The 12,270-nt window shown below is 63.8% G+C and overlaps 1 protein-coding gene across 1 annotated transcript; it reads left to right on the top strand.

The window, feature by feature from the left end:
• Positions 1-2,891: 2,891 nt before the first annotated feature.
• Positions 2,892-11,617, top strand: BESB_040040 (uncharacterized protein; the record flags this gene model as incomplete). Its single annotated transcript, XM_029362590.1, has 2 exons — positions 2,892-9,309; positions 9,858-11,617. 2 exons carry the CDS (start codon positions 2,892-2,894, stop codon positions 11,615-11,617), a joined length of 8,178 nt encoding a protein of 2,725 aa, XP_029221555.1.
• Positions 11,618-12,270: the final 653 nt, after the last annotated feature.

Below are 12,270 nucleotides of genomic sequence, written 5' to 3'. Positions count from 1 at the left end.
AGGGGTGCAGCGCGTGCGAAACAGGTATCTGCAGGCGATGTACGCCTGGCGATGACTACACAGATCTTCGGTTTGGAGGCACGCGCGCGTGTATCCCCTGTGGTACGGCTGTTCTAGCAGACAGACAGGGGCGGGAATCCTGCCGCAGCAAGGAGGCAGAGGTGCAAACGTGCGTCAAAATGACGACAAAATGCATGCGCTAGGACTTGAGGGTAGAACTTGAGCTTTTGGAGGAGTGCATACTCTACCTTATCTCGCTGTGTGCACACGTAGGCTGTATTGGTACACGCCCAAAGTTGGAAAAGGTCAACTAGCGTCTCCCTATGGAGGTTTCTGGCATCGGCAGGAGCTTGCCGATTATCGTCTTCTATGCCGTTCGAGGCTTCGTGCGTATGAAACCCAAGTGCAGACTATAAGTGGTGTTGTCTCGTGTGTTTCTTGCGCCGTTATATTTCAACTTCGATAGTCGGGTCTTCTTCATGCGCGAACTAGCACAGGAACGCCTTCAATACCTCAGCGATGCCGCCCGCAGTTTTCACGTTGCCTGCCTCCTCGACGGCGCTTTTCACGAGGCCAGGGACCTCTACGATGCCGTGTCGGAGCAGCTCAAGTAAGTTCGTGCATAATGTCTGGTTCCCTTCTCTGTGCTGAGGAAGAGTTTGTTTCACACGGGGCAGTGCGCCAAAATCTCAACTGAGTTGTCGCACCTCACAGGGACTCATTTAGTGTTTCGCCGAAATATGGAAACCAGTTGGAGTTGCATCAATCTCAAGGATAATTGTATTCGAATCCCTAGCACTGGATCACCCCTATGGAGACAAATACGTGACACTGTCCGCGGCTGAGACACCACAATGGGGGCGCTCCCAGCTGCGTTCAACTCGCGAGAAAGGAGCCCCGAGCGCCTCTTACTTTTGTCTAGAGCACCCGCGTGCTCTCCCGGATCTCTTAGATTCTGCTTTACCTCGCGGGGCTGCTGTTTTTCAAGGGTGTACCGGTACGTGTGCCTAGCACAATTCTACAGCCGTGTGCTTCGTGGAGACAGGCAACACCAAGCGCGCATGCAGTGCTGCGTTCGAGCCATGTTCGATTCCCGACGTCTTGAGCAACTCGAGGCAGCGAAAGGCGGAGTCCGCCTGCGCGTGCACAGCCACCAGAAAACGCAAGAGAGAGGCGCACAGACGTCGTCGATCTAGAGGTCGCTGGAGCGCGGGTCAGCGCCAAATGACGGATACGCAAAGGTAGCGTGCGCGGCGCAGCCCTGAGTAGTGGACAGTTGTGAAGTCAGACGTTTGTTCGCCATGATGCTGGGGCCTCTACGCGAAAATTCCTGGACTGCACGTACGTGTATGCGGGGGGGCGACAGAGTGTGCACACACGGGCGGAGGCGTGCCCGCATTCGTTAGCAAACAACTCCCTAGCCGTCGCAGCACCCGAATGGGTGCGGCTAGTTCAAGCCATCCAAAGCAGAGTTTCATACGCGAGAATCCCATAGATCATGTGGAGCACATGGCCGTCTCTAGTCGCAGTGGCAGACTATAGCACAGGGACGAGCCTAGCTGCTGCCGAGTCTCTGCCTTTTGCCGCGGCGGACCGCCCTCATACATTATGTCAGTGTAGTGAATGCCTGATGTATCGCGGTGGTGGTGTAAAGCCTACTCAGCCGGAAGCGAGAAGCTTATGATAGAGAGTGGTATCTCGCTGAGGCTTTAGGACAATACTCTGCTTTAGTGATGACGAGTGTGCCGTCTAGCGAAGCCGGCCCCGTTCAGCTGCCATGAGCGCGGTGGGAAACTCTTTTTGAACGAGTGTGGTTATCCTTGCGTGAGTGAGGTTTTGGCAGAGCTTAGCGTTTAAGTTCGTTTTGTGTTCGCGGGGGAAAGCAGCAGTCAAGACTTACAAACAGTTTTGTCTTGAAAAGTAGCTGAGTCATCAGGCAACTTGAAAGGTCGAAGTTCCGTGTGGGGCCGCCGCATGCATGGCCACGACTAACGTAACTTTCGGCCATTGAAGCATTCTTCAGCAAGGCAATGCGTCATCGATTGGTGCCTTCGCCCCTGCCGCTTACACAGCATTCTCAGAGAGTACGATAATATCTTTTCCGCTGTTGGCAGAACAGGCGCTGTTAGACGACAAGGCCACGAGGGTGCGTTATGCATTTGGCTTATAAGTCTCAAACTACACGTATGTTAGCCTCAAGACCAGGTTTTTCCACATGGTGCTTCGCTTCCTTTCTCAATGCCATATTCCTTCAGTTTCCAGCGCGGTGCGTCTCCTGACCAGAGCAGATGTCTTATGCATGCCCACACAGTAACACGAGGCACGAAAGCACCCTCCATGTCCCGCCTCCCTCTGGGATGTGTGGGGTGAGGCCGTAAAGTGACAAAAATTGCTTGCCATCCCCCTGTCCTGATGCGTTGCCGCTCTGCGCAGCCGCCTCTCTACTAGAGTTGAGTTTCTGTTGAGCAGAAAACGAGCCTTAAGTTGACGGCTTTCCTTTGCCTGTTAGCTCTGAGTCAACAAGCTGGTGTGCATGTCAACAGTCGACTTCGCTCCCAGCCTCTCACACCTCCGCTTCGCCCCAATATATATATATATATACATATATCGTAGAGCTTACGAATCACATTTTGCGCAAAGCTTTCGAGCCTGCTAGCGAACAAACGTAGATTCCCTGTAGTTGGGACTATGGTGATATGGTGACACAGTGATGCGTCTGCCTTGACCCCAGGCGTTCGCAGCCTCTGTTTGCGTGAGCCAAGCATGCCAGACAGGAACGGGTACGTGCCGCCAGGTCAGCATGTGGGTACAAATGCCTCGCTTTATGCATGGCCCCTTCCACCATCATGTTGCTCCACAAGAGGAGCAGGCTCGATTCACTAATTTGAACAATGGCGCAGTCGGGTGCGCCGCAGGTTATTCCGAAGGCGGGCTCGGCTCTGTCGCGCACATCTTCCACGTCCACCGTCCGGGGACGGGGAAAGAGAGACCTTAGATGCGAACCTCTTTGCAAATCTGACAGCGGAGAGGAAAAGTTACCGCGTCAGCGAAGCCGAACTGCCTTTCGCCAGAAAGGGAGACTCGGCACAGATGCCTTCGTCAGCAGTGCCTGGGATGCGCTGGTGAACGCGTTTGCCGAATGCCACTACGTTCTGCGGCAGAATGAAGAGGGGTTACACCCTCTTTGTCCTCCTCTCTCGGCCTCGCCCTCGGGGGCAACAGGGGGGCCCTCTGGAGTGTTTTCGCCTCTCAGCAGGAAGCTCCGGCCTCTCCATGCCGGTCGAGCAAATCACCAGGCGCTTGCTTTGACCTCTGGCGAAGCAGGCCGCCTAAGCCTGCTGGGAGGGTACACCGCCTGCCGAAGCCTCGCAGGTCGTGGAGCGAATTCGTCCTCTGGATGGGGCTGCGAGGCTGTAGGCGGCGCGCAAGCTACCAGCCCGTTTGCTGCTGCCGGCGGATATTTGGCTTTCCGCGTGGGGGGCCACGGCGACGACCGTAAGGGAGCGGCCTCAGCGCCTGAGAACGCCAACGCGGAACAGGTCGCGAAGCAACTACTGCAGAAGCAGCGCACGCGCCAAGGTGTGCTCTCCGAAGCAGAGATTCTCGACAGGCTCACGAATCAAAACATCGCGGAGATCCAGTACGAGTTCGCCGCCCGTAATGGGGAAGTGGACGTTGTGGAGTTCATTCACATTCTGGGGCGCCGGCTTCGAGAGAGCCAAGACGCCGACACTGCCTCCTATTTGGCGCTGCGCGTGGGCGACGCTCAGAGCCGCCTCGCAGGATGGGTGCCTCCTCCCTCCTCTTCTGTCGCGGGTTTGCCGCCGCGCGCAAGCGGAAAAGGGGGTTTAATCGGCGCAGGAGGCTGTTTGGCGGCATCAGACGATGGAATCCAGGGAAAATCGGCAACCCGCGAGTCTGTTTGTGGCTCCTCAACTGCGGGGTTCCCAACTCGCGGCGGGGGCCGGGTGCTCAACGGGATCGGCGAGGATCGAAAGCGAGGCTTGTGCCTTCTACCGGAGGCGAGAGCCTCGGAGCAAGGCGTCAGTGAGAGTTGGGTTCGAGGCCGCGGAAGTGTCTACGCGCTCCAGGATTACCATGAAGCCATGCAGAGGGAGCTGGAGGAGGGCGGTCGGCTCATGGAGCTGTTTGACCTCATCGACGTGGACGACACTCAGAAAGTCTCGTGGGAGGCGTTCACGAGCTTCGTCGTCGATCGCGGCCGCAACGAAGATGCGCTGAAACGGCTGCACACGCATCGGGTGGAAAAAGCGGACTTTCACGACCCCCGCGTTCACGTGTGCCCCGTTGAGCGACTCGCTCTCGCGTACGACCCTGCGATCGGCCTCGACGCGGTTTTCTACTGCGAGGAAGGCTCCAAGACTGTCGAGCTGGCGGATCCCTTCCTCCAGCCCCTCGCGAACCTGCCGCCGCTGCCCCAAAGTTTCAGCATCACGGCGCTGGCCTACTGCCCCCTCGTCCACCAAGTCGTCGTCGCCGCCGCAGACTTGTCGCTGACTTTCTACGATGTCAAAGGAACTCTCGCCGGATCGAGCGGCAGAGGCGGGTTTCAGATGCCCTCTCCGTGTAGCCCGACAGATCTCCCACCTGCAGGGAGCCCGCGAGCCGCGACGAGAGGAGGCCACGCCGAGCGCACGAGGGCAGACCCCCTGGGTGGCTGGCACGTGACCCGGAAGTTAAAAACTCGCACCTCGCAAACTGTGCTGTTCCCGTCGTCCTCGCGTCCCTGGCTCTTTTCAGCCGATCACGAGGGGTCGATCTTCGCGTGGGACCTGCAGAAAATATGTGGGCGGCCGGGGGGCTCCGCGGGTGTCTCCGAGGCCGACGTGGCAGATCCGTTGGCAGGTGCTCGGGGGACAGACAGTCCTCGCTCCCGGACGGGGATCGAGGATCGCGCGATTGACTTGGCCTCTCTCGTCCCTCCCTCCGGACTCCCCGGGCTGCCTCTCCATCTGCCTCGGTTGGCGGGAGGCAGCAGCGCCGGCCGCACAACGCTCTCTCCTGCTGGTGGCTGGGAGTATTCCACTCTAGGGACGAGTCCGGGCTCCGGGAGCTTCGAGGGCAGGTCGCCGCACACGTCAGGCAGGAGCAGCTTTGCGGGTCTTGTCTGGAGCGACGCGCCCGAAGCGGGCCCGGGGGGCCTCGCTGCGGCCGCGCCGGCCTATGGCACGTCGGTCGCGCCTCGCCAGCAGCCGCTTGTGGGCGGGAAGAGCGAGGGGCGAGTCAGGAGTGCAGCCGGAAGCAGAGACGCATCCCTTGCGCGGGAGCGCTCGGCCTTGGAGGGCGTGTCGTCGTTTGAATCCTTCACCGATGACGGGAGGCCGTCGATCGTCGTTGGCAGCCGGCGGCCTCGCCACTGGACGGTGGGACGGAGCCCCGCTCGCGTGGCCCCGGCGGACGGGGGCACGGGCTCCGATGGCGCGTGCAGAGAGCATCTCCTCGGCGGAAAACGCCAGGCTTCTGGAAGCACATCACAAAGTCTGCTTCGGGGGCCTTGTCTGAAGTCGCGGCCGACCTCGCCAGAATCCGCCAGCGACGCCGTTGCGGCGTCGCGCCCTTCCAGCTCCGGAGTGTCCACGGGCCTTCGCCGCGCTATCGGCGCCGGAGGCGAAGGCAGTGAGCAAGTGCTCGACAGCCTGGGGCTGTTCGCGACGAACTCAGGAGTCTCGGCTGCCTGCAGCCAAAAGAGTGGGCCTTGGCCTTCCTACCCCGGCACAATGGGGAGGATTTGCAAATCGCGTAGTCACGCCGGCGCCGCGAGCAGCTGCAGCGGGGCGCTGACAGGGACGTCAGGCTCTCGCTCTCAGAGCGGGGGGCTCTCAGCGTCAGCCTTCTTTCCTCATGGGAGTCTCACTCGCCGCGAAAGGGAATCGCAGGCGACGCCTGCTGCGGGCTCGCCCTTTAGCTCGTCCTATCAGAATCTGTCGCCCATGCCCAGTGAAGGCGCCCGGTCCTGCGCTGACAGCATCTCTTCGCCGGGCGTCTTGGGTTTGCTGGCCCGCCACCGGAGAAACTCTGCCGGGGGGGTCGGCGCGAGTTCAGCGGTCCCCCAGGAGCCGCAGGGGTACTTGCTCCGATGGAGGCAATACCGCGCGCACGGAGACATCGTGACGGCTCTCGAAGAGCTTCAGGTCATGGAGTTGCTGGCGTCCTGCGGTATGGACGGCAAGGTCTATCTGTGGGACGCGAACAGCGGCGAGCTCAAGCGGAGGCTCGATGGCCACGCGCGAGGCGTCCGGGCGCTCTGCTTTGACAGCGAAAACCGCGTGCTTCTCTCTGGAGGGTTCGACTACAAGCTGCTGGCGTGGAACCCCTACGTAGGCAAGAAGCTGCACACCATTCGCGGGCACTCTGCACCGGTAGTCAGTATCTGCATGCTCGGTGTGCGGAGTCGGCAGTTCGTCTCCTTTGACTCAGAGGGAATCGTCAAAGCTTGGGACCTCAGCACGTCCGCGTGCCTCCAGACGCTGGTAACCGACGACTTGGCTTCGGTTCGCGCAGTCGTCGCTCTGCCCCAGCATCGCGCGTTGGTCTCCGCCGGGCGCCGCCTCGTCGCGCTCACATACGGCCGCAGCCAGGAGGCCTCGGGGTCTGCGGGCTCGGGAGGTGGCTCCGGAAGCGGCGCCTCGAGACTTTCTGGCCGCCCCTCATGGGACGCACGGCCCCTCGGCACGGCCAAAAAGAAGGCGCTCGGCTCGGCGACCTGCCGAGCGGCGAGGCCCAGGCGCGACGACAGCCGCCAGGGCGGACGAGAGGCGGTGCTGTCGAAGGCGATTGCCCACCTCGTCGTTCGCGTCCTTGTCACCGTCGCGGGGCGGCAGCTGCGGGTCTGGGATCTCTGTCGAGGCGCGCTGGTGTCCTCCATCGAGCATGTCTGCGAAGGGCCTGAGCACACGGTCAGCGACATCTGCATGGACGAGAAGGGCAGAAAGGTGTTTGTCGCCGACCAGCAAGGCTGCATCTGCGCCTACAGCGTCTGCACTGGGCAGCTCCTCCAGCGCTTCAGAAGCCACCAGGCGGAGGTCGCGCAGCTTCTCTACGTCGGCGGCGAGGACAAGAATCTCATCTCCGTCTCCTGGGACCGCTCGATCATCATCCACGACGACGCGCCGGCCCCCTCGAAGACCGCCTGCGGAGAAGGAGCTGGGCATCCCTCGGGGGGTTTGGCGGCCGCTGCAGCGAGTCTCGCGCGCGCGAGCCGCTCCGCTTCGCCTCACCCGCCGGGAAACCCGCGGGGCGAGGGGCGGGAGGTCGTAGACAGCCCCGCCGCTGGACAGAGGCTTCCCAGGGCGAAAAGCCCCGGCGCAAAGACTCGCGGCCTGCACACGCCCGCCGAGAAAGGCTGCGCGGCGCAGCAGCTCCCTTCTGGCGACCTTCTCGACAGCCTCGTGGGTCGCTCCCGCGCGGGCGCCGGCGCCGCCCTCCGGCCGCCGCCTTCCTCCGCCAGCCCGGCCGGGAAGGCAGGGGCTGGGGTGTCTGCGCGCATGCCGGCGGAGAGGAACGCGAGAGTGTGGCGCATGGTGAAGAACGCTCATCTGGGCGATGTCACGTGCTGCACGTTCAGCCGGCGTCTGGGTCTCTTGGCGACCGGCAGCGCAGACTGCGCCATCTTTGTGTGGGACTACGAGCGCCTTCGGCGCGTCACGAGTCTCTTTGGCCATAAACACGACGTCACCAGCTTGGCATTTGTTGAGCCCCTTCCGCTGCTCTGCTCCGCGGACGCGGGGGGCACCCTGTGCGTCTGGGTCTTGCCTCCCCATCCCCACGCGATCCAGGTCCTCGAGACCCTCTCTTCGCCCCTCCTGGGCCCGCAGCCGTCTACAGTGAGGCTGCCTGACCTCGTGCGCGCGGCCGCGCCGCTCAGCAGCTCCGCCGGTGGGCGAGCCAGTCGCGCAGCTGACAGCCTCGGCGAACGCTGTGGAGAGGGCCGTCAAGACGCTAATGGCGCCCCGCCCTGGAAGGCAGATCAGGGCGTCGCGACGCTCTCATGGGTTCCTCAGGGCCCTCGCGGCTGTGGCGCGCGTCGTGGGCCTCTCGCATCCCCGGAAGCGAGCGCCGAGCCGCGCCGCGCCTCGTCGTCGCCCTCGGGTGCGCCTGCCACAAGCGGAGAAACGCACGCTTCTACGTTGTGGCGCCCAACCGCTCAAAGTGACGAAGCATCTGCCGTTATGCCAGGCGAGCACGGGGGTCCCCGGGGCAGCACCCCGTTTGCACTCGCGAACGGCGCTGGCGACCGCCCGTTCCAGAAGGACTGGGGCTTGCCCTGCGCAGCAGCACGTGCCTCCAGGCCGGCTTCTAGCGCCCGAGGAGGCGCCGATCCTCTCGCCACGCTGCTGCTTGTGCGCATGGTGGACATGGAGCGCGTGGGCTCGACGACAGCGCTGACTTCCCTCGCGGTCGCTTGTCGCATGCACTCCTGGGACCCTTCCGGCGCCGGCAGAGGCCGCACGCTCCGGTTCGCCGACTCGACTGCCGTCGCCGCGAGCCCGAGCGTCGAGGAGACCGAGGGCCTTGGATCTGGCCACGCCACGCCGCCCCTATCCGCCCCCCTGGCGGGGCACCCTGCGGTGCGCGGCGGCGAGTCGAGGCCGGCTGGGCCCGAAGACGCCAGCGCGGAGACTCCCGGCGTTCCACACAGCACGACGTTCCTTACCAGCAGCGACGGCAGCGACCCCCTCAACCGCCGCGAAGGGGCCGCGGCCGCTGTCAGCGGCCGCGTGGCGCCCTGGGCCCCCGAAGCCCTCATCGAGGCATCGCGCGGCGGGGGAAAGCAGCTCGCTGCGCACGCCGGGGCGAGGCCTACCCCGGCCCACGGCCTGCTGCTGCGGTCAAGCTCGGAGGAGCGGAGAGTCGGGGGAGAAATCCTCATCTTCGCAGGGGATGAGCAGGGGCGGGTGCGTGCCTGGGATGTCTCGGTCCTCCTGGCGCTCCTGCCAGACACCGAACCCGTGACGGCCAAAACAGACTGGCAGCCCCACCGCGTGTACCATGCGGATCTTCGCGACAGCACGGTGCACCTCTTCCAACAAGTCATTCAGCTGCAGCGGCGAGTCAAGTTTCTCGACTGGAGGGCGGCGGCGGCCCCCTCTGGAGCGCCTTCGCCGACGCCCCCCTCGCACGCCTCGCGGCCCGAGAGCCCGGAGCGCGCCCCTCCGCGTCTCCTCGTGGGTGCGACCCCCGCGTGGGGCAGCGCAGCGAGGGGCGGAAACCTCGCACCCGTAGCCAAGCCTTCAGCTGCTGGAGAACAAGGCGACGCTGCCGCCGCCACGCTTGACGAGAGAGAGAGAGGTGAGAGGGGACGTGAGTGGGGACTGCGTGCGCGTGTGCAGCAGGCTTAGTTACCGCGAGTGACCGCTGGACGCGTCACGTTTTGCGCGCCATGTGAGCTCAGCCTTCGTATATAAGCCGGCCGCAATGCCTGAAAGAGGGTCGCACAGCTGCGGTTGCGTTTCTGTGTCTCGGCCGGTCGCCGCAGCCTAGCGGAGCGGACCTCCTGTCGGATGTCGCGCCCTCACGATCTCGTGGAGTGTACCTACTGAACTTCGCGGTCGTGTGGAAAGCCATTGCGTCTTTTCAGCGGTGTCTCAGACGCGTAAGCCTGCAGAGGCGCGTAGTATCGTCTGCAGCGAGCGAGTCTTCTGCGTCTTCATCTCGCATGTGGCGTGAAGTGTCGTGTATGCGGATAGCGCCAGCGTTGGCAGCGCGCACGATCAGCGCCTGACCCGCACAGCCCCTTTTGGGCTCGGTTGTCTCGCGGGGACTCAGCCATGCCCCCGCCCCGGGGGCCTCGTTTTTTCACGCGGCGTCTGGTCTGCGTGTGGCTCCCTTCCCGTCAGAAGCAGCGGGGTCGACTTCTCCGCGCTCAACGCCACGGGCGGCGGAGATGAGGCGTAACTTGTCTCGGCGAAAGCGAAGCAGCGTCAGTCTCGGGGATGCCGCTTCATCAGACAGAGACTCCACGCGCATCGAGGCTCAGCCACCGATAGCTGGAAGGGGCCGCCTGCCGCGAGCGGGGGCACGAGGTGAAAAGTCCAGGGACGCAGCCCGCAGCAGCGAGGCGGCGGGCGATCCGGCCCCGCCAGAGCTCCCTGCGAGATCTGCGAGCGTGTGGTCCGCTGGAGGCGCGGGCGGCGAACTCCGCGCGAGTGTTTCGGGGGGTGGGTCGCCTTTTGCCCGTGGCGCGGGAGGAAGCGGCGGCGCCTCTGGGGGGTCGCTCCTTTCGCGGGTCGGAGGCCCTGCGTCGCCATACCCCGGGGGCGGATGGTGGGGCGAGGCAGCAGCTGGGCCGACCGTGGATCCACTTCTCAGCCACGACGAAATTCCGGCTCTCTTCGCCGCCGCACCTGTCAAGCTCGTCGGCCTGTGGCAGGCACACGGGGCGAGCGTGAAGAGCCTCCAGCTTCTCCATCTGGGGAGCTTCAAGGCTCAAAAAACCTCGCAAAGCGAGGCCGCGGCCGACGCTTCTGGGCGAGGGGCCTCGGGGGACAAGTCGCCCCCGGGCCCCCCTCCAGGCAGTCCCTCGAAACCTGCAGGCGCCTCGCCGCGCTTCAAGATGCTTCTGGTGTCAGCAGGAGAAGACGGCGCGGCCCGCGTGTGGGACGTGTCGGGTCTCTCTCCCTCTCAAGGGCCTCCGCTGCGGGCCCTACCCACGCTCTTCCTCGATCTGGCAGAGGCTGAGCGCGCGGCGTCGGGGGCCTTGGTGGCCGCCCACGTCCCCGGGGTTCTCGCGTCCGCGCCCCGCGGTTATCGGGAGTCTTTCTGCGGCGACGCGCCTCGAAGCTGTCTGTCTCTGCAGCCCGACGAAACAGCGCTCGCTCTTCCTCCGGCTCCAGGCTTCCGGCTGGGGCCGAGAGAGACAGAGTCTCTCCGGGCTGCAGCGGCGCCCGCTCTCGGGGCGGGTGACCCGTCCGCCCCCTGGAGTTCGGCCGGCAGCGGCGCATGTCTCGCGTCGAGCTTCCGACTGGGCGCGTGCCGCGAGAGTTCCGCAGAGAGCGGTCTAGGCCCTCCATGCGAAGGGAGGCCGCCGATTACTCTCGTTGGAGACTTGCAGACGACTGAAGCGAGTGGGGCGGCAGGCGCCGCAGCGAGGAGAGGCGCGCCTGTGGCTGCAGGCGAGCGGGGGGGCTGCGAGGAGGACTTCGGCTCTGGCCGCCCTACTCTGTGGAACGTGGACTTGGGCGAACTGGAGGGCCTGGCCGTCGGCGCCTTCATGGGCAACGGAACTGTGGCGCCCGCAGTCAGCGGCGCCAGGCGCCTCCTGGAGACGCACATGCGTGTCAAGGAGCTTGCCCGCCAGCAGCAGCTGGCTGAGCAGCAAGCTGCTCTTCAACTGGAGAGTTCGCTGCAGCTGGACGTTCCCCACCTGTTTCCGCTCGTGGGGCGAAGAGACTCTGTCGTGGAGAGCGGGGGCCGCGACGCCTCGGCGAGCCGCAAATCCGCCGAAGACCCGCTGCCCGAAGACTACGCAGTGGGGCCCAACGGCCAACTCATTCTGGGGGGCGGCAACTGGATAAAAGGCGCAGACAAAGGCGGCGGGATCTGGGCCGCCGTGTACGCCAAGAGGCGCACAATCGTGGAGCGAACTGCCTCGTTCTAATCGACTGGGAGGTGGCGGCCGCTCCGCGTGTTGCGTCGCGTTGTTCAAATCGTCTCAGAAAGGCGTGCGATTCGAACCCGCCCGCTTCGCAACAAGGCCAGACGTTGCCGAGGTAAAAGCCTCGCTCCACGCAGGGGCGGAGCTGACTTCCCGCTAGCTGACTTTAGTGGGCGCGCGTACCTAACCTAACCGCTTGTCTCGCTACTTCTGATGCATCAGTTCGTGCGTGGCTCTGTGCAACGTTCTTCCTGCGCAAAGGTGTCATGCGCGAAGCTCACGGCTTCCGCGCCTGTCCACAGGAAATGTCTAGACTGCCCTCCGGAAGCCACAGATCTTGAAAAAACAGCGTCTGCCAGGTCTACTTCAAAAAGAACTGTCAGTCGGGCGGCGATGGCCTCACGAGAAGTGTCTTTTCCATCGTAGTGCGCTCCGAGCCGCGGCAGCTCTCTCCTTCGCTCACTCTACGCGGGAGGGCAAGCCTCTCCATTGCCGCAGAGCGCTCTTCCTCGCTACCCAGCGATGCGAAATCGATTGCACAGTCCACAAGTTGCCGCAGCAGGCAACCACAGAAGGCATCCACATTTGCAGTGAACTGTAGAAGAAAAGGGGTGACAAAGAGATACCGGATCAAAGCAGAGGTCACGCACGGGAGA

The sequence above is a fragment of the Besnoitia besnoiti genome, chromosome II (genome assembly GCF_002563875.1).
Source record: "Besnoitia besnoiti strain Bb-Ger1 chromosome II, whole genome shotgun sequence".
NCBI lineage: Eukaryota > Apicomplexa > Conoidasida > Eucoccidiorida > Sarcocystidae > Besnoitia > Besnoitia besnoiti.
Note: the sequence above shows the minus strand (reverse complement) of the source record. Positions and strands in the feature narration are given on the sequence as shown.